The sequence below is a fragment of the Euprymna scolopes genome, chromosome 11 (genome assembly GCF_053919585.1).
Source record: "Euprymna scolopes isolate OS-2025 chromosome 11, ASM5391958v1, whole genome shotgun sequence".
NCBI lineage: Eukaryota > Metazoa > Mollusca > Cephalopoda > Sepiida > Sepiolidae > Euprymna > Euprymna scolopes.
The window spans coordinates 78,230,103-78,256,738 of record NC_136492.1 but is presented as its reverse complement, the minus strand read 5'-3'; the positions used below and the strand labels follow the sequence as shown (position 1 = coordinate 78,256,738).

Here is a 26,636-nt window from a genome sequence, read left to right as displayed (position 1 = left end):
TATTTATTTATGGACAATTATTTATCACCGCTTGCCATTACATGACCAGTGTTTCCAATTTAGCGGTTTCCCCGCTAGATCTGGAGATTTCGTTTGCAATCTAGCGGGGAATTCTAGAAAACCTGGAGATATTTCGCACCCACACACCCGCAATTTTAGATTAAAAAATAAAGAAAAGCGCTTGAAAATACTTTAAAACATAAAATAAACTCATTCATGTAAATAAAAAAAGTAGCATTTATTGCCTTTGGTAACAATTATTTATTGATTATTTGTTTTGTTTTTCACCTTTTTTTTTCGGCTAACCATTCTTAAATCTCGCTATAAAATCGATTTTTCCAAGTACATTTTAGGTGAGGGGCGGGCATTCCAACCTCCGTAGTTTAGTTTAAAATACGATCTAAGCAACCCCCTTAGTCAAAAATTCTAAAAAGCAAGAAACAACAGCAAAAAAAAAAAACAAACACAGTAGAATTTAATTATCTACCAACCTAAATACTTTTAACTTGCTAAAACAAAGTTTTTATTTTTTTTTTTTTCTAATTTCCAAATATGTTGTTCGAAGGGATTTTACACACTGAAAAAAAAAAATAAACAAATGTCCGCTTAAGGAATAAGGAGGCTTAATTTCTCAAAAGTTGTAAACAAATGACTAGGTGTATCAGAATTTTTGTATAAATTTTTGACACCCCTAACACGAAACTGCGAATAAAATATAAAAAACTCGTAATTTCTCTTTTAAAAGTGGGTTGTTTATTTTCGTTATGGATTATACTTCCAAAATAAACTTGTATAAAAAGTAATAGAAATATTATTTTTTTATTTTTTAAAAAACAGTAATGAAATTAATTGAATTTTACGAGTTCAGTATTTTTCAATTATTAAATTTTAAAAATCTATCAAAATTTTTCTATTGATTCAATTTTTACGATATTTTCAGTGTCAGTGTGAAATTTTATGCTCTTTCCAATAAACTGAATATAATATTTTAGACAAACGTTTTTTTTTTTAATTCAAGCCACCCTCTTCAAATGTCTATTAAAAAGTAAATAATTAATTTACTCACCAAAGTTTTATATATCACAAATTGAAGATAAAAGATCAATAAATAATATATTCAAATTTAAAACAAAAAAGTAGTGTTTTTTAGAAATTTACCTGTAAAGTCCGAAGTTTAAAACCTTTTTTTTTTTTTTAAACCACGTTGTTGTTTTTTTTTAAATTTTTTTTTTAATGAAACCTTGGTCCTTGCTCCTTTAATTGAAAAAAAATTAGGGTTTGAATTAAATTTTTCGAGGAGTTATAAGCTTGGAAAACGGGGTGGAATTATTCAATATTTTTCACGAAAGTTCTGACACACCTAACAAATGACTTATTTACCACTAACCCTAAGTTCGAGTTGCACTCCCAAATTTAGAGTTAGTAATAGTCATAGATGTTTTATACAATTTTCCAAGAGTGAAGTTCCCAATGGTTAAACGACATGTAACCAGTTAATTGTTGGAAAGACGACTTTTAATAAAAGAAATGAAATAAAAATAACTTAAACACAGTTTCAGCACGTATAAAAGATACTTGAATTTTACTGCATTTGGTATCAGGTATTTTTGTTATTGTTCACAATTTCTCGAATATTAATTATTTTACACAAATGATTGTGTTGTTCCTACTTACTTGCCCCCCCCCAAGAGCCGTCATTCATGATTTTACTTATTTTTACTAATTTTTAGACGTTTATTTTATTTAATTGTCAGCATGAACCAACTTTTTAAGATGCAGCATATGCTAACACTTCAGCGAAGTTTACTGTATTTATTTTTTAGCAAACATTAATAACAGAAAGTCTTCCACTGTATTTATTTTTTTGCATAATTAATGATGGAAGTATGTTTTCTGTTTTTCTTAACATCTGTTGAAAAAAAATAATTTGTACAGTATCTTGAAAAAAAAATCAAACTTTTCTCTACTTTCACCTAACTATTTACAATGTTCATATAAAGCATTCATCTGTTCTTTTTATAATAAAAATTCCGATTTCAAAAAGAAACGTTTACTGCCAAATTTCTTTTAAAAAAAGTGCAAGTTTTCCTGAAGAAAAAAACAAAAACTTGCACCTAACAATTTATGGTAAAAAATTAATTTTTTGGGGGAAAAAAACAACTTTTATTGATAAAAAAAATTGCAAAAAATAATAAAAGTAAATAAACGAACAAAATGCAATTTTTCTTGAGGAATGTGTTCCATTTTAACAAACTGAGCCACAGCAACGCTTGGCCGGGTACAGCTAGTGTATATATATATATATATATATATATATATATATATATATATATATATATGTCATCAACCTACAGTACTGTTTGTTGTATCACAACTCATCAGTGCGGCTAGACTAGCACCTTTCCCTAGCCAAGGATTGAACCTAGAACCATTGTGTTGATAGTATATATATATATATATATATATATATATATAATATAAAATATATTTTAGTCATCGACATACAGACCTGTTTCGTTGTATCACAACTCATCAGTGCCGCTAGACTAACACCTCTCCCAAGCCGAGGATCGAACCTAGAACCGTCGTGATGACAGTCGGCAGTTCTACCCCTTGACTACGGAATCGGTGGCCGAAATTAACCTGTCCGAACGATTATTTAAATAAACATCCGTCCGCTACTCGTAGAGGGCTCAAACGTTTGTTTGTAAACAAATCGCGAGCTTCGCATTATTTCAGCTAAATTAAGTAGCGAGTAAGATAATTTACGAGAGTGCTCTACCAAAGAGGGGAGCTTTATAAAATATATATATAGCTAGTATATATATATATATATATATATATATATATATATATATATATATATATATATATATATATATATACTAGCTGTACCTGGTCACGCCTAAAGTCCAACCTTTCGTTATTGTGGTAATAGTGGTGGCATAACTAGGTAGAAGCCTCAAGCAAATCACAATTATATTCTTAATGTTGCCCGCACTGAGGATTAAACCTTCATCCTCTGGAAGAGTGTCATTTAAAACCAAATTTACCTAGTACTTTATCCGTTGATTGAAATAATACTGATCATCAATCCTCATCTCCAACATCCAGAAACATAACCACATTATTAATGTAATGGTTATTTCCCTTGGTTTCCATTTCGGCCACCAACTGTAATTTCTATAAAATGCCAGAAGCCATATTGGGAAGTCTTAAAAAGGATTTAAAAAAAACATCAGGCAGCTGTTGATCTGCAACAAAATTAACTGATTTTTCTGTAATATATACATGTATCAGCCATGTCGGTAATATGTACATGTATCAGCCATGTCTTAGCAGGTTGTGTACTGTTGGCACATGTCCGGATTTGTCTAGAGTGCCAGGAAATACGCATGTAGTTGCTATTGTTGCCAAAACCAGAAATGGTTATGATTTATATGTTTCATCTTTATTGTTGAGTGTATTACTGCTGTGTGTCATCTAAATGACATGCCTCCAACTCCCTATATAAAAAATCAGTATCTGGATAATCCGCAGGGTTTTAAGAATCAGTTCCTGTTATGCAACAGTAGATCTAGTATATGATAAAGATCATTTTTCATGATGTTGCTGAACCAATATATCAAATCAGATGTGACAATTTATTTTGATTTATGCTAGGCATGACAATATATCACAGGTTCATAGAATAATAGTAAAATCCGTATCTCATGTTTTTCAAAGGCTTTTCAAAGGTTTTCAGAAGAACGGTTGCATCATTTTACTGCTCCAGAATGTATTTAGCTCTCGACATGATGCAACCCTCTACCTGTATAAGAGCCAGATAGGTTTTAAAATGGAATATCTAGGCGGAAACTGCTTGGGGTACCCTATCCGGCCTTGTCAAAATACAAAACTGGCTTCTAAACCTAGGAGGCAATGCTCTCTTTTCATTCATACAGAAGAGATGTTGCGAGCCTGTTTCTGCTCTATCATTATTTTCATTCAAAGTTCTTAGCTTCAATATATGGTACCTCCTTGCCAAACTTTCACAAAAAATACTCATCTACTTACAACAACGATCAACTATTCCACCACTCTCTATCTGTGTCTAAATCTAAACGCAAATTCCATGAACAAAGCTTCCTTTCTAGAACTGCCCGCCTGTGGAATTCTGTTCCACTGGGTTGCTTTTCAGCTGACTACAGTCCCTACCCCCAAATAATCCATTTCTACCTCATTTATACCATTAACTATTAAGGCGCTGTTATCTCAGTTACAATTTTATACTCATTAACCCTTATCCTCGAGTAGCCTTCGGGCCTTGATAAATGGTGACTCTCATGTAAAAAAAAAAAATCTGGTGGTTCATGAGCTTGTAGTGAGATTGAGATGTGATTCAGATTAACGTTAAAAAGGAAATGGTTCGAATAGTACCCTCTTTCTTTCTTCACTTTGTTGGGATTTGCTCTCCTATTTACTTCCAAATTCAAGTTAGTTTTCACAGGAACATGTTAACTCAAAATATATTTAACCTATAGAAATCGTTTTAAACCCAAAAAGTAACAGGTTTATGCCAAATTAATCAAACCTATAACAAATAGAAACTTGGTCAACAAAATCAGAGTTTTTTTCCACAACACCTTAAATCGAACCTAAGAACATATACCCCCCCTCTATCTTTTGCCAGGAAGAGGCAAGGCTAAAAGTAATCATAAAAATTCTATCAGCTTGTACACACCTATACACGTACTAACAAGAACAAGACACACACACACACACACAATGCCACAATGCCTATTACTTACATACACATATTATTCTCACTATGACCTATAACCCTTGTGATTACTTACTCAAACTTAAAAAGGAACCATGGGGGCGACCAGAGGATTTGGAACCACGAGTCAGTGTGAGAGGAACTTTTGAAACAAGATGCAATCTGAACTTTGGACCAAAAGCTGGTCAGACGACATAGCAGCAGAAATAAAAAGAGACATTAAAAAAAAAAAACCCTGTGTAATAACAGGACAAGCAGGCATGCTCATGCAGGAGAAGAAAAAGCATGTGTTCGATACGGCAGAGTTTTGTTAAATACATGGTAAACTAAAAGACTTTTAAAACAAGATGCATTGCATTGGTTGGAAAGTGCCGTTAATAAATGCCTTTTATTTCAACTAGAAAAAAGCAAGTTGAATTTCCTTTTTTGTTCCTTTGCGACTGTGTGGGTCTGAGTGAAAATATAACGTCCACATTACAGAATTTTGGCCATTTACTTTTATCTGAAAATCTTAATGTAGACATGAAAATGAATTCTTACTTGAAAAATGAACAAATGTATTCACAATAGAAATAAATAAACATGGTTCTTGTCCAGAATTCTCCCTATATTAAAAAACAAAAACTAAAAAAAAATCTGTATGATGTACTGATGAAATAAAAATATCATATTTCAAAAATCATATAAATTGATCAAATAGTTTTATTTTTAGATAAGAAAATCTAATTTTATGAGTAATTGAGAAGTGACTGCCTTGCCCGCCATTTTGAAAAAAAATCAAGAAACAGCGGGAAATAACCCAATAATAATTCATACTTGTTATATTCATGCTTAATGTTTACGAATTCCCATTAATCACTTAAAAATGATTTTCTTTATAAAAATAAAATTACTTGATCAGTTTATATGATTTTTGGTATATAATATTTTCATTTCGTCATAGGGACGTATATTATACAGATTTTTATTTATTTTTGTTTTTTTTTTATATATATATATATATATAGGGTGGATTCCATACAAATTGTTAAATGAATGATTTCCTTGTTTATAATAATGTTTGTTTTTTTCATTTGTTTTACCAATGACTCTTGATACAATACAAGCAAACAGAGACCAAAGGATAAATCCAACATTCCATTGGTGTCTTGTGCGAGCTACGGAGATTCCCAGGAAAATAAAAATCACCAACTCAGCAGATGTACTGAAAAAAAAAAAAAAGGGGCCAGTTAAAATAAATAATAATGATAAAAAAAAAAAAAAAAATTACAAACCCAATTATTTGAATTTTTAAAAAGTTTTTATTACCACCCACTTTAATTTTATGCAGTACCGTGTGACATTCGTCTCGGATGAAGGCTTACTTTTCTCAAAGTGTAAAAGATAAGTTACAATTATGACTCATGGAAATTTGGTATCTGTCTGCCTGACGCCGAAACTATTCGTCTATTAATGATACTTAATTCATTTCACTATACTATTTCATCAGTCTAATATAATATTATTCAATGCTCAATTCAGTCGTTCATCATAATACCAGCTTTCCAGGCGTTACCTCCTCCTTTTTTTTTGGGGGGGGAAGTTAGTATAGTATCTGTTGTGATCATAACACTTTCCTTCTAAGAATTATCTCCTTGTTGGAGGAGGAAATATTTAGTATTTGTTCTGTTGTAATATCATTCTCCCAGGCACTACCTCCCACCTTTTGGAAGTTGGTGGTAATGTAGTATTTGTTCTGTTGCCATGAGATCATCCTTTTAAGCATTACTTTCTCATTGGAGGTGGAATAGTGTAGTAAGTATACGTTCATTTGTTATGATATTATACTTCCAAGCATTACCTCCTCTTTAGTATATATTTCTTCCAGGAATTTGCTAGTTTTTGTAAGGATCTTTTTTTTCATTTAATACGTCAAGACTAACAAAATAAATAATAAAATGGAAGAGAAAGATTAATCAAAGATTCATTGATAAAAATTTTGCAAGGATTTGTTTTAGTCAGGAATTTTTTTTCAGAAATTGTACTTTTTTTCTATCTTCTTTTTTAAATTTAATTTATTTCATTTTTTTTTATTTGAAATGCAGTCAGCAGAAGTTGACCTCAAGGTCAAAATGTCAAACTATTTAATTGCATATGCCAGCCTTCTGGATGCCAGACTTTTGATCAGATCCTTAAATTACATCCAAATAATATTTGCCGTTTTAAACAAGAGAGATGGCAGCATGAAATTCGTATTCATATTTCTAGTGACTTGGAACCACTTTGTCCCTTGCAACTCTGTTCTTCTTTCAAATTAGACACATAATCATGTCTATGATTGACAGAATCTGTAACCCCCCCCCCGCCATCTATGAGTTTACGAAATCGTAATTAAAACAATTAAAATACATTTTAAATATTTACCTGATAACTTTTATGATGAATTTGGTGCTTGTCCGAGATTTTGAATTGATGTTATGGAAAGCATACTGAGCTTGAACCAGGCCACAAACAATCATGCTAAAAATACAAAACCAAAGAATTATTGTGGAAAAAAAAAAAAAAAAAAAAAAAAAAAAAACTTGAATCAGACCACAATCATGCTAAAAATATAAAACAATAAATGTTGTGGAAAGCATATTGAGCTTGAATTAGGCCCAAAATAATCATGCTAAAAATACACAGTGCACGGAATCTTGTGTAAAGGATACTGTTGCGGGACTAACGTGTGTCGATGTTAATCCCGCAAATTCAAAATAATAAATAATAATAGTGATAATAATCGAGTGTAAAATGGAGTTGAAACAAGCAAGCAAAGATGACTGAGACGAATGGATAAATTAAATACAAAATTTATTTTTTAAGAGATTGTAAATGAATGAAAAGAGAAGATAAGAAAGTTTCTTCTTAATTGAAAGTCTCTACCAGCGACTGAGGTGATTGAATGAAAAGATGTAGAAAAGGGGTCTACGTTGGAGGATGGGGTTCTACGTTTATTCGATTTTTTGTTCTGGAAATATTTCATGTTGAGGTTTTCGGATTTGTGGAACAGTTATTAATTAATCTGATATCTCTTGCAATAGTCAAACACATTTCTGACATTAATGACTAGCAGACGGCCATGAACGCCCTTGAGGAAGTTTTGTTCAGTCTAAAAAATAGCATCTTCTGCCAGCATTTATTGGCAACTCGTCGCTAACAAACAAAGGAAAACATGTATCAATATCTACAGTCCTTGAAACAACTCACCAAGGCCTATGATTTCCAGGCCGTGACGGCGATGCAAGCAAGGGATGAGTACACCAGAGATACATTTATAAACGCAATTTTGTCATCCCACATCAAAGAGACTTCTGGAGAACAAGAAATTCCTTATATACAGCATACGATTAAGCTCTCATGCTTGAGACGGCCCCAAAACAATTGACAAAATATACTCAGTCAGTCTTCTTGACTACGTCTATATCCACAGCTAAAACAGGATAAGAAGAGAAAGACCAGTCTAAGTGCGAAGAGCAACCCACAGTAGAAGCACTCTTAGGACAGAAATGCTTCTTCTGTGGAAACTCAAGACATGACCGAGGTGCTCTGCCAGAAATTCAGTATGTAAAAGCTGTAAGAAGAAGGGGCATTTCACACGTGTCTGCAGATCTCCAACAGCAGCTGCTATAAATTAAGATGAGCCTCTTCTGGCTTCATCAGTTTATCTCGTTTATCCTTATGGAGAAAAATCAAAGGTGAACCTACGAGGATATTTGTCAATACTGAGAGCTCTGAAAATTTCATCCATCCTGATAAAGTTAAGATTCTTGGGTTAGTAGTCTCACCAAGTTCTGAGAAAATTTTGATGACCCACAGTTTCTCTACTTTTAGACATCGTATTGTACCTGAGTCCGAATGGAAGGGAGCACAATAATATCAAGCTATCAATTAAGACTGACCTATGCAGTGATATTATTCGTGGGCATAAATTTCTAAACGAACATTCTTTAGTAGAAATACTTTTAGAAGGACCCCTTCTCCCTTTTACTGTTTGCGGACTGACCACCATTAAAAATGTCCCTCACCCCTCTCGCTTTAGAAATCTAACTTTAGACTGTTGCCCAATAGTAGTTAAATCCATGAGACATAACCTGCCTGATACTGAATTTATTAAATCAGAAATAGCTAAAATATGCTAAAGGAAGGTATCTCCATGGCGAGCCTAAATGCTTGTAGTGTATCCTGAGAATCACAAGAAGAGACTTGTTGTGGAATACTTTCAAATGATAAACCAGTTAACTCTCCTAGATGTTTATTCTCTTCCTCGAATGGAGGACTTGGTAAATGAGATCGCCACTTACCAAATACTTAGCACTCTTCATCTAACCAGTGCTTATTATCAAGTTGCCATCAAGCCAGAAGACCGAAAATACACAGCCTTCGAAGCTTCTGGATCCCTCTACCAGTTTTGTTGAATTCCGTTTGAAGTAACCAATGGAGTAGAAAGCTTCCAACAAGTTATCAATATCATCAAACGAGAAGGCCTCTGAAGAACCTTCGCCTACATTGACAATGTTACAGTTTGTGGAGAAAATCAGGCTAGGCATGATACTAATTTAAAAAGTTTTATGAAAGCCGTGGCAAAGTATGGACTAACACTGAATGAAAGCAAGTGTCACTACTCTCTTGCTTCTGTAGATTTGCTTGGGTATACTATAAGCAAAGGTTTGGTAAAACCAGACTCTGACAGGCTCAAAAGATTGATGGACTTGCCTGTCCCTCAAGACCTTCCTTCTCTTCGATAAGATATGGGAATATTTTCTCACTATTCAAAGTGGATATTTAACTTCTCTGAGAAATTACATCCTTTAACCAAAATTACCAAGTTTCTCCTCACTAAGTTTTTTTTTTTTGTTTTTTTTTTATTCAATTTTCACCCCAAACAAGGCACAGTGCCACTTTGAAGCAGGGGGCTACTATTAGGGACTTAATTAGCGGGGTCATTATGAAGGGGTAAGAGTAGAAAGATGTTTGTTAACATTACACTTGAACTTCTACATATCATTGCAGTTGGGAAAGCAGAATCCCGGAAGGGAGTTCCAAAGACCTGCAGTTCTGGGGAAGAAACTATTGGAGTAAAAGGCTTTACGCTTTTTTAGGACTTGAAGAAAGAAACTGCAAAAACGTACCTAGTAGCCATGGAATAGACTCTTCTCTCTCTCTATTGAGATTAAAACTGATGCTTCAGAGCATGACAAAGCTGCCTCTCTAACACAGAACTCTTGGCCAGTGGCCTTCTTTTCAAGAACTTTATCCACCACTGAGCAGAAGCACTCTGCGGTTGAAAAGGAGGTCTATGCAATTGTAGAGGCGATCCGAAAATGGCGACATTTACTGTTCGGGAAGCATCTTAAGTTGATCACTGACCAAAAATCTGTCTCGTTTATGTTTGACTCCAAAGGAAAGAGCAAAATAACAAATGAGAAGATTACATGATGGAAGCTAGAACTTGCCTGTTTTAGCTATGATAATGCCTATCCCCTAGGAAACAAAATGTTGCTGCAGACGTCTTGTCTTGAATTTGTTCTTCTACCACCTCTGCTGACAAATTACACAGACACATGCCATCTGGGGCTAATTAGAATGCTACATTTCATTAGAGCCAAAACATCTGCCATACTCTGTGGAAGTAAGCAGTTACGAAAGCTTGCTGGGCCTGTTCCAAAGTAAAACCTAGGTTTCTTAAGGTGGCACCTCAGATTCTCATAAAAGCAAGTCAGCCATTTGAAAGAATAAGTGTGGACTTCAAAGGACTATTATCTTCAAATTCTCACAACCGCTACATACTAACAGTCATTGACAAATACTCTTGCTTTCCTTTTGCTTTTCCCTGTGCCGATATTTCAGCTTCACCTGTCCAGAAACACCTAATTAGCTTATTCTCCATATCTGGAAATCCTTCTTTTGTACATTCTGAGCGTAGAACCGCTTTCATGTCGGATGAACTAAAGGAATTCTTGCTTTCTCAAGGTATTGCTATTAGTTGAACAACTGCTTTCACTCCGTAAGGTAATGGACAAGTGGAAAGATATAATAGTATCATCTAGCAAATAATTAGCCTGGCTCTACAGTCGAGAAACCTTTATATTACAAATTGGGAAAGAGTACTAGATGTAGCTCTTCACAGCATTTGCTGATTGCCTTCCACCTCCACTAACTCCACTCCCCATGAGAGTCTCTTCAATTTCCAAAGAAAATTGGCCACTGGATATTCCATGCTCATCTGGCTAACAAAAGTTAAGTCTGTCCTTTTAAAGCGACATGTATTCAGAAACAAATATGAGCACCTAGCCGAGACTTGGAACTTGTTAGTTTGACATAATGTGTATGCTCTATACATGGGCAAATATACATTTATACCTTTTTGTGTGTGTGTGTGTGTGTGTGTGTGTGTGTGTGTGTGTGCGTGCGTGCATAAAATTTTTATAGGGCTATATAAAGATCACATTTTTTTTAACCGTTGAGTTAAAAAATGAAAAGACTGAAAGAGCTAGTTAGTCGGTTTTGAACCTTACTCAACAGAGCTAAATCAAGGTTCGGATTATGATTAAAAGAAAAACAAATAGATTATAGTGAAGGAAAGGAAAAAAATTGGAATAAAATAGAAACCACATAGAACAACTTTCCGTGAAAGGTGTTGGCCATTGGTCTCCTCTATTATTATGTAAATTTTAAAAAGAGTCAGAGAAACCATAGCAATCAAGACAGAAGATATCAAATCAAAAATTAAAAAAATATTGATTTATACAGATTATGAGTTTTTACTTTTTTAATCATCATTCCTTGGTTTGAAATTCTTACCCAAGAATTCCAGATAAATCCAAAGCTTCCGAAATGAGGTATGCAATGTAGGCGGTTGTGACAAGGATAACTGGTTCCATAACTGAAAAACAAGGGCAAAAGCTTTCCATTTTTTATGGACAAAATTTGTATTTGAACATGATTTAAATTCTCCACCATCTGGAGTGAACATAACTTTTGTAATATATGAAGTGGCTCGTATTCTAGAAGACATTATTTCAAAGAGCTCAGCCAATTTCTTAAGTGGTCTTTTCCCTTAGCTAAGAAAAGCTGAAAAGAATATCAAAATAGAAACAAATAACTGAAGAAAAAATTTTTTGAAAAGTGATCATGTCAACGTTTTGGAAAAGGAAGAAAATTTTTATATAAAAAATTTATTTTATTTTTTTTTATAAATAAATGGGAATCCTGATTATAACACAAGACATGTCAAATTTTTATTCCTTTTCTTTTTTTTTTTTCAAATCTTTTCTATCAACAATTACACCGCTTGTATTATTTGGATTATTCAGACTATTTACTGTTGTCATCTTCAGTGTGTTATTCTCACAACGTTTCAGTTGATGTAAAATAACTTTAAGGCTTCCAAAATTCAGACCAGAATCGTCCACAAGGACTTGTGACATAACAGATAAAGTACAAGGTAAAATTGAGTTCTAAGTGACACTCTTCTGGCAGTTGAAGTTTTGCACATAATGGTTGTTTTGCTTTTCTCCTTATCAGTGTTCCCTTTTTCAGTCTCCTAAATGATGATCGTCTGGGGTGGGTTATTGCCCTTTAATTAAGCTTTAACTTTACATTAGAATATTAAGGTCAATTGGCAGGGGAGGGCCAAAAAAAAAAAAAAAAAAACTGAGCTGAAAAACTCTTCTAAATCTATTTATGCTCTCCAGAATCGAATTACTTCCCTTGGGTATTCTCTTTTTCTTCCCCCCTCCTTTTAAATCATTATGAACCCACATAAAGTCCCTGCAATGTTTTAAGATAAATAAAGCTTCCCAAGCTTAATATGACTTCAACTTTTTCATTACAAAAACATTGGGTGGAAATGATAAGGATGAATTTAAGAGAAAGAAAGATAAATAAAGACCTGGTCAGATAGGGTAGTTTGGAAATGAATATATAAAATAGACATTCAACCGAATATGATGATGATGAGTACTTCATAACTAAATTTTGTTGTCTAAATACAGAGTTGTTTCCCTTTATTTACAAATTACGAAACAAAAAACCATTGGGCATCATTTTCATGCATCAAAATGGAAGAGTTTGTAGGTTAAAAACAAATGTAAAAGAACAAAAGGAAAGAATTTGAACGGATTATTTTATGGAGTTTTGGGGAAAACCGCTTAACAGAATCTAATGACATAAAAATATCAAATCTTTTCATATTTGTTAGCTGTCAAATAATTAACAGAACAATGCCACACTCACTGTGTCTGGAATGACTGTATTTACAGACCAAAGTTGCAGTCACACCTGCAGTGCATCCAATGAGGCAACTGATAACGACGCATGCAAGGAATTTCAAAATTCCAAAACCAACCTAAGAACAAAAGAGAAAAAGAATAATTTTTTTACAGACTTTGTGCAGATAAAATGGACTCTTCAATACAAAAAAAAAAGTCCAAAAATTAAATAAATGCAAAAATCCTCACAAATAAACTGATTTGCTGGTTTAAAAAGATGAAAAATTCTTTGTAGATTTAAAAAAGAAACTTTTAGAAGTAAAATTCAAACTATTTACAATTTTGTTTCTGAATTTTTGAGATGAGGATTGATAATTTGTATCATTTGGATTATTCAGGCTTCTGTTCTCATCTTGAGTTTCAGCTGCTGTTTCATGGTTAACAGAACGAGAACATGCTACCCCCACGGATTAAATAAAGGGTTCTGTCTAAAATTCCAAGCAGATTCCTGAGTTCAAGAGAAAAATTCCTGAATTTGACAAGATACACCTGAAGCTGGCCGGAGATTACATTGGCAGAAACGTTGTAAAAATAACCCTTAAGATGATAACAGTAATCCAGAAAATACAAATATTTATAATTTGTATTTTTTTTTATCCCAGGAAAATTTTCATCCTGATTTATAGACACAGCACAAACATTTCCAGGTTTAGGAAGTTTATATGCATGAGTGCACAAAACCCTTAATATTAATTTGAAACACAAAAAACACAGAATAATTAACCAACACCTCTTTTTAAAATAAAACAACGAAAGGGTTTATTTCATAAGAAGCAGAACTGTGTCTGAGGTGACAGAAAGAAAAGAAAAAATGTAAAGTTCTAGAATGTTTTTGTGTTGGAAGGCAGAAACTTGAAGTTTCCTCATGCTGTTCAGTAGAGGTCTTCAGTGAAGTAGTCGCATCCTAATGGGATCCAGTGGACAGAGTGGGAAGAGAGAGGTCTGTCTTCTCTGCTGATTTGAGCTCCTCTCCAACTGCTGGTTAGTTCCTGACAGGGATAATTAGTTCTTTTAGGGACATATAGGATTAATGGGCCCTACTAGCTGATTGATCAGTGCCTTAATCTCATCAGAATAAAAATATGATTTTTTTTAATTGAGTAAGAACATCAATGTTATCCATAGAATTTATGAGAAAAAAAAAATTATAAGTGAATGGTACAGATTATAAAAATATTATTTTGAAAAACTTTACTGTTTAATGCTTAGATCCATTTTACACATCATAGTCTGTTTGACAGTGTAAAGGAGAATGGCATCGGTTGCTAAGGACACTAGTGGGTTAATTCCCCTTTTAGCAGAGAGACTTATTCAACTGGAAGAGGGAGAGAGTGATGTTCACCATGGTGAGCAGCAAGATTCCACGTGTTTGAATATAAAGAAACTAGAGACCACTTAAAGTGATGAGTGACAAGCCCTTTTTATCGTATATTCTTTTATGTTGTGTCAAAAGCCCACTTTATGTTTGTTAATACGTAAATTAAATCGATGCATCCATTCAGTCTCAAAAGACAAAGGATACCCCCTGTGGGGAAGCTGCGTGTGTAATTGTGAGGCAAGGGTTGCACAATCTCCAACCACAGCTCTCCTGAATCGGCACTGTTTAAGTCCAGTGGCAAGGAGAAGTCCAGGAAGACTGGAAACAATGCCGAGATAAGCGGAGAGCACATACAGCATCTGGAAATCCCAAATGGTCACCCATTTAGTACTGACCAGGTTCAACATTGCTTAACTTCGGTGATCCAGTGGGAACCGGTGTGTCAACGTGATTATGTCGCATGTGTAAATTAAATATGCATATTGTATTTAGTCATATTTCCATTCTATTCTCTGTGTCTCATGGTATTAAGTTTAGTATATATGTTACAAACTTTATATACTGATAAAGGTAATAAAAATTAAGTTTAGTATATGTTACAAACTTTATATACTGATAAAGGTAATAAAAATAGCCCATACATGAAGTATTGTTGCCACATTTGGGCTGGTGCATCTACAACTAGTCTCTCCTTCTTTAATAGGGCCCAAAAAAGGGCAAAGATGTCATTTTTTTTTCATGCTATTTTCCTCCTTCGTGGTATGTGTTCAAGCCTACCTGCCTACTACCACTTTTTTTTTTTATTGTTCAACACACACCTCCATACACCTGGGCAACGCCGGTCATCCAGGCTAGTAAAAAATAATTCTTAATTATACCAAAATACTTTTTTTTTCTTTTTTTTTTTGAACATGTGTTGACTAACAACAACTTTACATTCTTTTCTTAAATGTCAACTCATTCAGTCAGTTTAACCTTTTTTTTTTCTGACATTCTTTTCTGATATTTCCTTTTCCTCTACAAATTTAATGTAGATCGAGACCACTTTGGTCACTTCTATTTTTTGTTAGGAAATGAAAAGAAAAGGAAGGGGAAGGTCATTTTAATCCTTCTAATTCTACTAAAAGTTGACCTCGACTCAATTGTGAATTAGGATACGAAATGGTTTATTTTGAGTTATCCAGTTAAGACACGGCCCATGACTTTCGATTATAGACATATCCCTTTTCATTGTGAGAGTCTCATGGATAGCTCTACTCTTGAGAAGAAATCGACTGAAACTTCTTGATCTTTCTTCGTCATCAAATCTTCATTGGAGTTCATACATTAGATCCATTGCTCTTTCTGATTCTCTTAAAGTCAGTTCTCTCTATCACACCAAACACTTTCTCACACCCTAGTCTATTCTTTAACTCTACAAATCTACTATCAAACCATGTATGGAGTACTGCTGTTATACTTGGGCTGGTGAATTTCTGTTCTATTACAGGGTTCTTGATAAGGTAGAGAAACATATTTTTAATTTGATTGGCTTCTACTCTTTCTTCTTTACTGCAGACTCTCTCCTCTCACAGACGTGATGTTGCTAGTGTGTGTTTTCTATAAATACTATTATGGCATGTCTCCTTCAAAATTATCTGATCTATTCCTTTGCTCCAGCTTGTTTGACTTGTTGGTCTAGTGGTCTCCATCAATTCGCTGTTTTGATACCTCATTGTATTACAGTTTCTTATTCCAGTAGTTTCTTTCCAAGAACTGCAGGTTTATGGAACTCTCTTCCTACCTATAGCTTTAATCTTTTCAAGACTAAGACTCATAGGCATCTCCCGTCTTTGCAATAATCATCTTTTGTTCTTGCTAGCTTATTACATGAAGTGGCTTCACACCTTGTCTGGAGCGATTTCCAGTAAAAAAAAAAAATAGGGACCTAATTTATATAAATAAAAGAGTAAATGCATATATGTGTGTGACTGTGTGAAAATATTTAACTGATAAACTCTTAAGCTACTGAAATTAACAGGAAATAGTAATTATCAACCAAGGATGATTTATAATGAGTAAAATCTTTGTTTGAATGGATGAATAACGCATACAGAAATATGTCGGCAAGTTGCAATGCAAAATGTTCATTTCAACTTGCCGGCCTATTTCTATTAGTTTTGTGCATGTGAAAATTCAATCATAGCTAGAAGTGGTTTAATTTTAAATTGTCGATAGCTGAAACAGTAGAGAATGCAACTGGAGCTCTTATTGTTTTGGTTTTGATTCTAGCTGAGAGCACTCAAGTCATTATTTGTTTAACTTCTGAAATCAGTGCTAAATATTAGGTACTATATAATCAGGTACTATATAATGAGGTACTATGTAATTAGGTACTATATATTAGGTACTATATAATTAGGTACTATATATATAATTAGGTACTATATGTTAGGTACTATATAATATTTAATAGAGAATTGGCTGTGTAATATTAAATACGAAATCTAAATAAATTAAAATATATTTAAGCATATTTTACGATCGCTCCCCCCCCCCCAGTAATAAATAAATGCTGCATAGGTGTTTTCGACATTTATAGATATTTTTCTGTCATTTACACAAATCTGTTCACATGACAAATAGACAAAAGCAGTGCAGACAATTTTTCTTTGCTTCTGTAAAAAACAATTTTTTTTATTGATTTCTATGATGAAGCCGTAGAAATATGAGTGGATTTGCCAGATTAAAATAAAAGTAAATCAATGGAAAAATTAATAGAAACGCTTGTATTGATATTGTTTGAATTTACATTATTTGACTGTTTGGTTGTTTTGTTTTACGGCACATCAACCCTCTTTGGATTTTTTAATGCTGAATTCAGTCATTTTGGTAAAAGTTTTTATGCTTCAAGTTCTTTATATGTTCAAATATTTATTCATTGTGTTTGATTTGATTGTTTTCTAGAGGAAAATTTTTTTATTATTTTGATTCTTTGGATTATTGTTTTCATCTTGAGTGTTATTTTAATAACGTTTCAGTCAATATACGACCTTCTTTAGGTGTATCTTCTCAAACTTTGAAATATTTCTGTCAAACTCTGGAATCTGCACAGAATTTTGAACAGAACTCTTTATTTAATCCATGAAGATAGCATGCTCTTGTTCCATCAGATACGACTGGATAGAAGTCCTAAATAATTTGAAATTGTATTTTTTGAGTATCACCCACACTGAGGATTGAACCAAGGAGAGTGTATTTTACAACTGAAATTGACCAATTACGCTACCACTACACTACAGAACCATGCAGAATTCAGAAACAAGAAAATTGTTGTTTTTGTTTTTGGCTTTGTAGAACATGATCGAGTTTTACAAAGGGATAGAGAAAAAAAACAATAAGATCAATGTCTGGTGCATTTTAGGTTAGGAAACTGGTATCTTCAAACAGTTTGATCTAGTATACATCATTTGTATTTTATGTGTCAGATCACGTCGCTTATTGTGAATCAAATTCACATAAATTCTTTTTGTAGGTCAAATATAGCAAAGTTAAACACTTATTAAAGTAGCATCGATTTTTTAAAATGACGATTTTCTGTCTGTATCAAAGAGTTCAAATGATTGAACACGAAAGGTCACTTGTAAGAAATGAGCATCCAGATTTCAGTATTTAGTGAGTCAGTTGACTGAGAATACTGAGTCATTCCTGGAAATTGATGAAGTAATCTACCATTTGAAAGCTACCATTTATGCCTTGAAAAACTTTTTTTTTTTTTTTTAGGAAATTTTAAAACTTTATTTTTAACTTTTTTGAAGGGTTAAAATTTGTTTTTAACCTTTCTCTAACCCTTTCCGTGCTTAGTGTGGTCTACCTTTTTACATTCTTTTTTTTTTTTTTTTTTTTTTTTTTTTTGGCTATCGAGACGGATTACATAAATACTGAAATCATCTGAAATACCCATTTCTTACAAGTACCTCTTCCCACAAAAAAGCAAAAAATAAAAGAGTGAATGGCTGACTTACATGTTCTCCTGTTATTTGATTCATTTTGTTAATGTTAATCATTACCCGGTATAGTACAACACTCACGCCATCTAAAGGAGAAAAAGTATGATAAATGACTAAATCACAAGAAATAAACGTGATTCAATAGTAGTATAGTGACTGTTGGAATATATATAAATTTCACGTAAAATGAACTACTATTTCCGAAACATTTTAGAGCAATTAACAAAAACTTTATTTTTCTCTAGGAGATGAATTCTGTACACTAACAATGAAATAATACATTTCGGCTTTGTTTTAAAATCAAAATAAATCTTTAGTTGTCTCATAATTTTCAATCAATTACAAGCAAAACATTTGAAAAATATATCAAGTAAGCTGTACTTGTGTAATGTACTCTTTCCCTCCGAAGTGTAATTTTATGTTTGCAAAAATATATGTAGACATTATACAAGATTTAACAATAATGTGAAAATGTTAAGAAAAAAAACAAAAAAAAAAAAACAACAAATCTCTAATTAAATCTTTACAATTTTAAAAGAATTGGAATCGGTAATTGTATTGGAATCAGGAATTTTGAAGAGAATCGGTAATTGTATCAGAATCGGGATCAATTTTAGAATCGTTTGATCACTAGGTGGGTTTGTCTACAATCTGGGTTAGATCATAGACAAGTGAAAAATCATGGCAGGACCTCTTTTCATAATCTGTCTTATTAGAGTGGACCAGTTATTCAATATTGTAAACGTTGAAGTCACCACAGATGTGAATGTTGGTTGTAGGATGGACACTCAGTACGTGGTCAATTTGATTCACGATGCTCTCAAAGATGGTGACACCATCGTTGTGGGGATGGTATAGCGCAAATAGAAATGTGGTGCTACTTGAAAGCACATGTAAGGTAATTTTAGACCATCTTTAGAGATCTCTCGTGTCAGTACGATTCAATGGAAGTTCTGTATAACACGATATTGTAGGAAAAAAATTTTCCATTCTTCAAATATGTGTTCAGCCTTAATTCAAACGTGCACAAAAGAAACCAAGCTGTGATTTTCGCCATCAAGTTTGAAATGTAGAAAGAAATGTATGTTTCTTAAAGTTTTTAGGACATAATCAAAATAAAAACCAGAAGGAAATAGTTACCATTCAAAAGCGATTCTCCAAAGACAACAATGTGTAGTGGCTTATTGACACCAAGTTCTGAGAAAACGGCCAAAACCTACAAGAGTAGCAGACGATTTAAGATGGAGGCTTTTAGATAAACCATATAAAAATATTGAAACGAAATCAGTTGAAAAAAATCAAAAACAGTCGTCATTTGCTGTTAATTGTAATATCAAAATTGCCTTTATAATTTGGAATTGCAGAAACTTTGCAACTTAAAAAAAATGAATATGGGTTTATTTTTCTAGAATAGTGTCTCTCTCGAGAAATAGGCTTTTTATTTTTTATTTTCATACATACATCGAATTAAGTCTATTTATTTATTATATAAATACAAAATTCAACATTTGAAAAAATATGAATATTAGATTTAAATTTTAGATTTGTGAATTTTTTTTTTCAACGGACAAATTTGAAAAGTCTATATTCAAAACATCAGAAAATTTACACGTCCTGCTTGCTTAGTAGGCTGAGAGCAGGCTCAAGGCGTCCCCATGAATAATAATGGCCAGAGAGAGGCACGCATAGAACCAAGTTAATACACGCTGGTTCCTAGTATGGTATGTCATTAATAGATACAGGCAGTATTTATGGCAATTGGTTGGAATACAAATCTCGAGAATTTGGTTTTTGTCCAGAATCCCTTCTATATTAAAAAATAAAAGTAAAGAAAAATATGTATGATGTACGTACACATGGAGGAATGAAAAATTATATTCCAAAAATCATATAAATTGATCAAGTAGTTTTATTTTCATAAAAAAGTAATTTTTAATCTATTAATGGAGAATTCGTAGGTATTACAACATATAGTAAGTATGAACTATTGTTGCGTTATCTCCCTTTGTTTCTTGCCGTCTTTTTCAAAAGGGCAAGGGAGATAATCACTACTCGAGTACTCATAAAATTTGATTTTCTTATTTAATCAAGTTATATGATTTTTGGAATATATTTTTGTTTTGTCATGGGCATGTACATCATAGAGATTTTTCTTTCTTTTTTTTTTATATAGGAAGATACCTGGACAAGAATCGAGAATTTATTTAACCAAAAAGTTTACAATTTTTTACATTCATTTTTTTTTTTCAATGTTTTCTTACAAAAAAAAAAAAAAAAATTAAAATAAAAATTTTAAAAATTTGATCAACTTTTTGAGCTTATGTATTGCATTATGTATGGGGAAAGGATGGGAGTGGTCGATGGTCATATAACATTTTGTTTTCCTTTTAAGAAATTTTGTCTACCCTGCCATACACACTTTCACCAAAATACCTCATTTACTCCTTCCTCAGTCATCCAGTCTCAGCTAAACCGCTATCTTGTCAAAGGAAACTACAACAACAACAACAACAACAACAACCAGAATAGGGAGATCACTCAAAATAGACTTCCTTTTATCTATAGACAAGCGGAGATAACACAACAGCCTTAACTCAGATTAACAAATCCTACTTAATAATCCCCAAATGATTTGTTAAATAATGAATTTTATTTGCAAAGATTTTTATATTAAACATGATGGGGAGTGGCACAACAATCTATAAATACTACAAGGTAGAACGATAAAGTTGTCGCCTTAAAAAAAACAACACTACAGTTTTATTTTAAAACTTTTATTGAAAAAAACAATTCAGGTTATGAACCTATCTGAGAGTAATGATTCAATAATTGAGAAGACATTTCCAGCTATACTGTAGCTGGAAATCTTGTGAAGTAGACCTTTATGCCATACCCTATCAAAGGCCTTTGATATGTCAAGAGCAATTGCTCTAGAAAGGAACAAAGGCTTCCTTTCTAGAGAGATTCGCTAATCATATGAGATATAACCGCAAGCATCTCTGCTGTAGATCTAGCAGAACAAAAACCATATTGCATGTCACTAAGAAGGTTATTTCTGCTGAGGTGGTTGACTACCTCTCTATTTAACAGCAACTTACTCATGACGCACAGGAGACTTATTGGTCTGTACTGAGAGGGAGATGACTGATCACCAGAATTCTTAAATCCAGGACATACTGATGAAGTTTTCCTGGGTGTTGGGAAGCACTTCTCCTTAAGACAACGCTTAAACAGCTTTGTAAGTATGGGAGCTAATTGTGGTTGAAGCTTTTTCAACACTATAATTGGAATGCTGTCAGGGCCAGTTGCTTTTCTGGAATCAAGGTATTTGATTAGCTTGGTAACATCACACACAGATATTTGTATTTCGCATAGCATGTTTTCTGATACAGGAGGAAATATGGGGGTTGATGGCCTTGGTTTTATAGGGTAGAATTAGCTGCAAAATTCTTGGCAAAGAGTTTGACTTTGTCTGATGCTGACAAAAGTGCCTCAAGTCCATTGATTATGGTTGGGTTAAAACATGCGCTTCTGTTCAGGACCTTGTTTGTTATTTGTCAAAACTGGTGGAAACCAAGCTGCTGCTCAGCTACTTTGGATTTAACAGACTGAGCATACAACTCTCTTGCATTTTTTATTACTCCTTTACAGTCATTGCTGGCAGTCTGAAAGGCGGCTTTAGTTTGAGTACATCTATTACTTTGGAAGCAATGGAAAAAATGATTTCTGTGCTCAATGGCAGCAGGACATTCTGGAGAGAACCACGGCTGACTGTTAGGTTTTTGCTGGAATTTTTTTGGAGGGTATGAAGTGATCGAAATCTTGTGAAGTAGGCCTTGATGTCATACCCTATTAAGGCCTTTGATATGTCAAGAGCAATTGTTTTAGAAAGGAAACCTTTGTTGAGAGATTTTCACTTTATTGCATCAGAGGATCACCACACTCTTCAACATATCCAAGTACTCTTTGGTATTGACTTTTTGGCCGACTTTGAAGATGTGAGGTGGCATGATGTGGCCCTCACTTGAAACCACACCAAAGACCATAACCATGGTCAGAAACTTTGTTTTCATCACTCTGGGCATGTCACTGTTATTCATGGCAATCCAGCAATGCATTTTGAGGGTACTGGCAATGATCCTGTTGTCATAACTTGGATTGGTAGAGAACATGTTGTACAGCGACGCATCTCCAATCTCGCTCATTAAACATTGTGTCACTTTCAGATATGATAGAAGGCTCCTATCACTCTTGGGATTTATACACAACTGGCAACTAATAAATGGTATGCAGCAAGAAAAGAAAACCGGCTTTCATGAAACGGAAATGGAATCATGTCGTTTTTTTTCTATGGCAGCAATTTTTTCATTCCACCCTGTAGAGTTGGGACAATTTAATGGAATCAGTATCGGGAAAATTAGTGTCTATTTTCTGATACTAAAAACGATTCTTTTAATTGTTAATTTTGTTTGTTTTTGTTTACAACCTTATTATTGATGGTACTAATAATAAAATGATAAATATTCATTAATTTTAAAACTAAAATATTAGTAAAACTAAAAGAAAAATTTGCAAAAAGTGTATTTTTAAATTTATGAAAATATATGCATATATTACATGGATTCTTCTTGCAATCAGAAAGTTAAAAAAAAATTATAGGTAAATATTTAAAGATTTTAAAAGATTAAAAATCTGAATCAATAACTGCATCGGAATCGGGAATTTAGAACTGAATCGGTAACTGTATCGGAATTGTTAAAAATATTGGAATCGTCCTATCACCAATAAACACCCCAAAAGGAAGAAAAAATAAATAATCTAAACAAAATGATAATGAGAAAGGTTAGTAAGACTCTTTCAACCCTTTGCTAAGTAGAGATAACCCATTGTTTTCCGGTACCAGTTGAAAACAAGCAAGTCAGTCTCTAATTAGAAGTAGAAACTAAGTGGTATGTCAAAAATAAAATTAGATTAAGATCCGAGAATCGGGGATGGTGTCTTCTAAGATAGTAACATTTTAAGGGTGATCAGGGACAAAATTGAAGGTGTAGAAATGGACATTTTTGGAAGCTCTTTTAGAAGATCGGTGTATTTTGATCGCTTGTGTGTCTCCAATGACGTTGGCACAGGCTTACTGTTACTGACATGGGCACAGAACTGTCATCAGAGATTAGTGACTTGCCATCTAGGAGTACAAAGGAACCATAATGTCAGCCCTTTTCTTCGTTAACTTTAATTCTATCCACAACCTACAGTTCTTGTCTAGAATTGTTCAGAATTCCCCCTGTATTAATAAAGAAAAATTTGTATGATGCATGTACCTGTGACAAAACAAAAATTTTATCATGTAAATTGATCAAGTTGTTATATTTTTATAAAGAAAATCATCATGTTTAGGCGATTAATGGGAATTCGTAAGCATTACAACATAGATCTTGTAAGTACGAATTATTGTTGAGTTATCTCTTTGTTTCTATAGTTTTTTTTTTCAAACTGGCAGGCGAGACAGTCACTATTCGGATACTGATAAAATTTGATTTTCTTATTTAAAACTTTCAGTTTATGTGATTTTTGGAATTTTCGTCACAGTTACATACATCATGCAAATTAAAAAAAAAATTTATATTAAAAATATGGGGGAAATTCTGGACAAGAACCAAAATTACTTTAAATTTGACAATTTAAAATCGTTTAAAATCGTTCCCAAATTTACAATGAGCATTAAGAAATCGTTGTGGCGACAATTCTTAATATACAAGTATATATAATTATTAGAGCTATGACAAGAGCATATTCTTTTCATTGTTTTGACTCTCGGGTATATATCTGACACAGTTAATCAATTGAGAACCATACCACTCTATCTAAAAACATATAAGATATTAACTGATATATACTCGAGAGTCAAAATCATGAAAAGAATATTTTCTTGTCATAGCCCCAATAATTACATATAATTATATATAACTAGCTGTACCCGGCCACGTGTTGCTGTGGCTCAGTTTGTTAAAATGGAACACATTCCTCAAGAAAAATTGCATTTTGTATTGTTTATTTACTTTTATTATTTTTTGCAATTTTTTTTTATCAATAAAAGTTGTTTTTTCCACAAAAAGGAAGTTAGCAGTAAACGTTTCTTTTTGAAAACGGAATTTTTATAAAAAGAACAGATGAATGCTTTATATGAACACTGTAAATAGTTAGGTGAAAGTAGAGAAAAGGTTGATTTTTTTTTTTTTTAAGAGAATGTACAAATTATTTTTTTGTCAACAGATGTTAAGAAAATAAACAGAAAAAATACCCCCATCATTAATTAATTAATTATGCAAAAAAATAAATAAAATGTTGATTTAGTGTTTCAACATGTGAACAACGCTCGGTTGAATCCGGTGATTGCCAATGGAGCCCTAACCATAATTGGAATCCGGGAGGGGAGGGGGGTCAAATTCTGCATGAGTACCATTCTTTTTAAATTCGTCTTTTGTTCAATTTTTTTTAGTGGGCTATCAGCGATGGCAAACTAACAAATTTAACCAAAATGCAAATTCAATAATTAAATAATTTTGAAAAGTGCTCAGCTTCTAATACAAATCCTAATAAATCAATCCCCGTAATTGGAAACACTCAAGGGAAGGACAAAACCAAATTATTGCCAGTATGTTTGGAAGAGGTTCTATTTTTTCCTTATTTTTTTTTTCTTCAATATTTTAAGCAGATTTGACACTCAGCTACCAGATTTTTATGGGTCGCTCGGTTTTTAATATAATGTAAGTATATCTAGATGTTTATAACATGATAAAACTTGCTGAGCATGCGCCGTTTTACGGGTGTTGTAAAAATGGAACGGAAACTTAAATTTCGCTCCGTTTTAATCTCCTTTTTAATTGCCCCCCCCCCAAAAAAAACGAATATAATCAAAAGAATAACATTCAACAATTGTACTTTATATATATAAAACACAAAATATTAAAAAAAAAGAAGTTATTAACGAAAGGGAAATGATTACATTTTTAAATGAAAAAAGTCAGTTTGGTATATCTGTTATTTTTTTTACATAAGTCCAGCTTACCGTTCACATTGGAAATGTCGACATTTATAGGTTGTCAGGTACGGTTACAACGAATAAACACTCCAATCTACCCATGTTAAGAACGGCTCTCGGAATCGACACCCCAACCCTCCCCATGTTAACAATGGCGTGACCAATTTACCAGAACGTTGTAACTAAAAAGTGAGCACCTCTTTCAAATGTCGAAATAATGATTTTTTTCATAATCTGGTTAATTAGTGTCCAACCAATATTAATCCAGTGAAAAAATTTCAAAAAACCTATCAGTATAGAAATTACGCAGTGGGGGGTGGGGGTGATGGTTATACAACTCCGCCAAAATATTAAATAAGCAATGCTTAATTCAATGATAATATCGGTAGTTCGAGAAATTCATTTTTCTTCGAGTTATATCGAATTCATTAATACGGACTTTAGGGGCTTTTTTTCGTAATGTTCCTGTAAAAATTATTTTATTTTTTTATTGCTACAAATTACGATTCTTTATTTATATATAAAAAAGAAAAAATAAATTCTTGCGTTTTTTTATTTACTACTGAAAACCATAACTTTAGTAAAGGTATTTTTTGTTTAAACAAAATAATACATTTTCACTAAGATTTAAATAAAAAATAATTCCGCGATCATTATTTGATAAATACTGAAATTTTCATAAAAATTGGTCAATTTCCTGATTTTTGGTGAATTTTTAAGTTAAGGGAGGGGTCAAAATGTTTATACATTTTGAGCATCAGCATTCATTTAGGAAAGCGACCACATGTGGTTAATTTAAATTAAATTTCAATCACATGGTTACATTATAAATGATCACGTGATTAAATACATTTAAAATTTACCGATTAGAATTTGATATTTTTAAAAATTATTTCATGCATGATAAGAATTTGTTTACATTAAGAGAGACCACGGCCTCTCGTGGTGAGACCAAAAATTCCTTCAAGTGATGTCACGTGACGGCAGGCGGTGATAAATAAATATGTCACTAAATAAAAAAAATGGCAACGTCAGAACAAAGAAAACCACTTATTTATTAAAAAAAAAATTAAGTATAATGTTATAATTAAAAAGAGATATATAAAAACACGCATAGGTACAGTAAACATATTATACCAAAATGTCGAAGCAATCCTTCCAGTGGTTATTTAGACTATTAATAACGAATGAACCAGGAATTACATTTATATATATATATAGATTATCTGTATCT

General features: G+C 32.8%; 1 protein-coding gene across 1 annotated transcript in view; it reads right to left on the bottom strand.

The window, feature by feature from the left end:
• The window catches only part of LOC145287925 (sodium/hydrogen exchanger 1-like), a 137,188-nt gene that overhangs the window by 45,108 nt on the left and 65,444 nt on the right, over nt 1-26,636 (bottom strand). Inside the window, exons 9-14 of the mRNA XM_080135877.1 lie at nt 19,501-19,576; nt 18,376-18,446; nt 13,019-13,130; nt 11,585-11,666; nt 7,166-7,261; nt 5,845-5,966 (exon numbers count right to left, since the gene is read on the bottom strand). Of these exons, the coding sequence (XP_079992003.1) occupies nt 5,845-5,966; nt 7,166-7,261; nt 11,585-11,666; nt 13,019-13,130; nt 18,376-18,446; nt 19,501-19,576 (559 nt within the window). The remainder of the gene's footprint in view (nt 1-5,844; nt 5,967-7,165; nt 7,262-11,584; nt 11,667-13,018; nt 13,131-18,375; nt 18,447-19,500; nt 19,577-26,636) is intronic.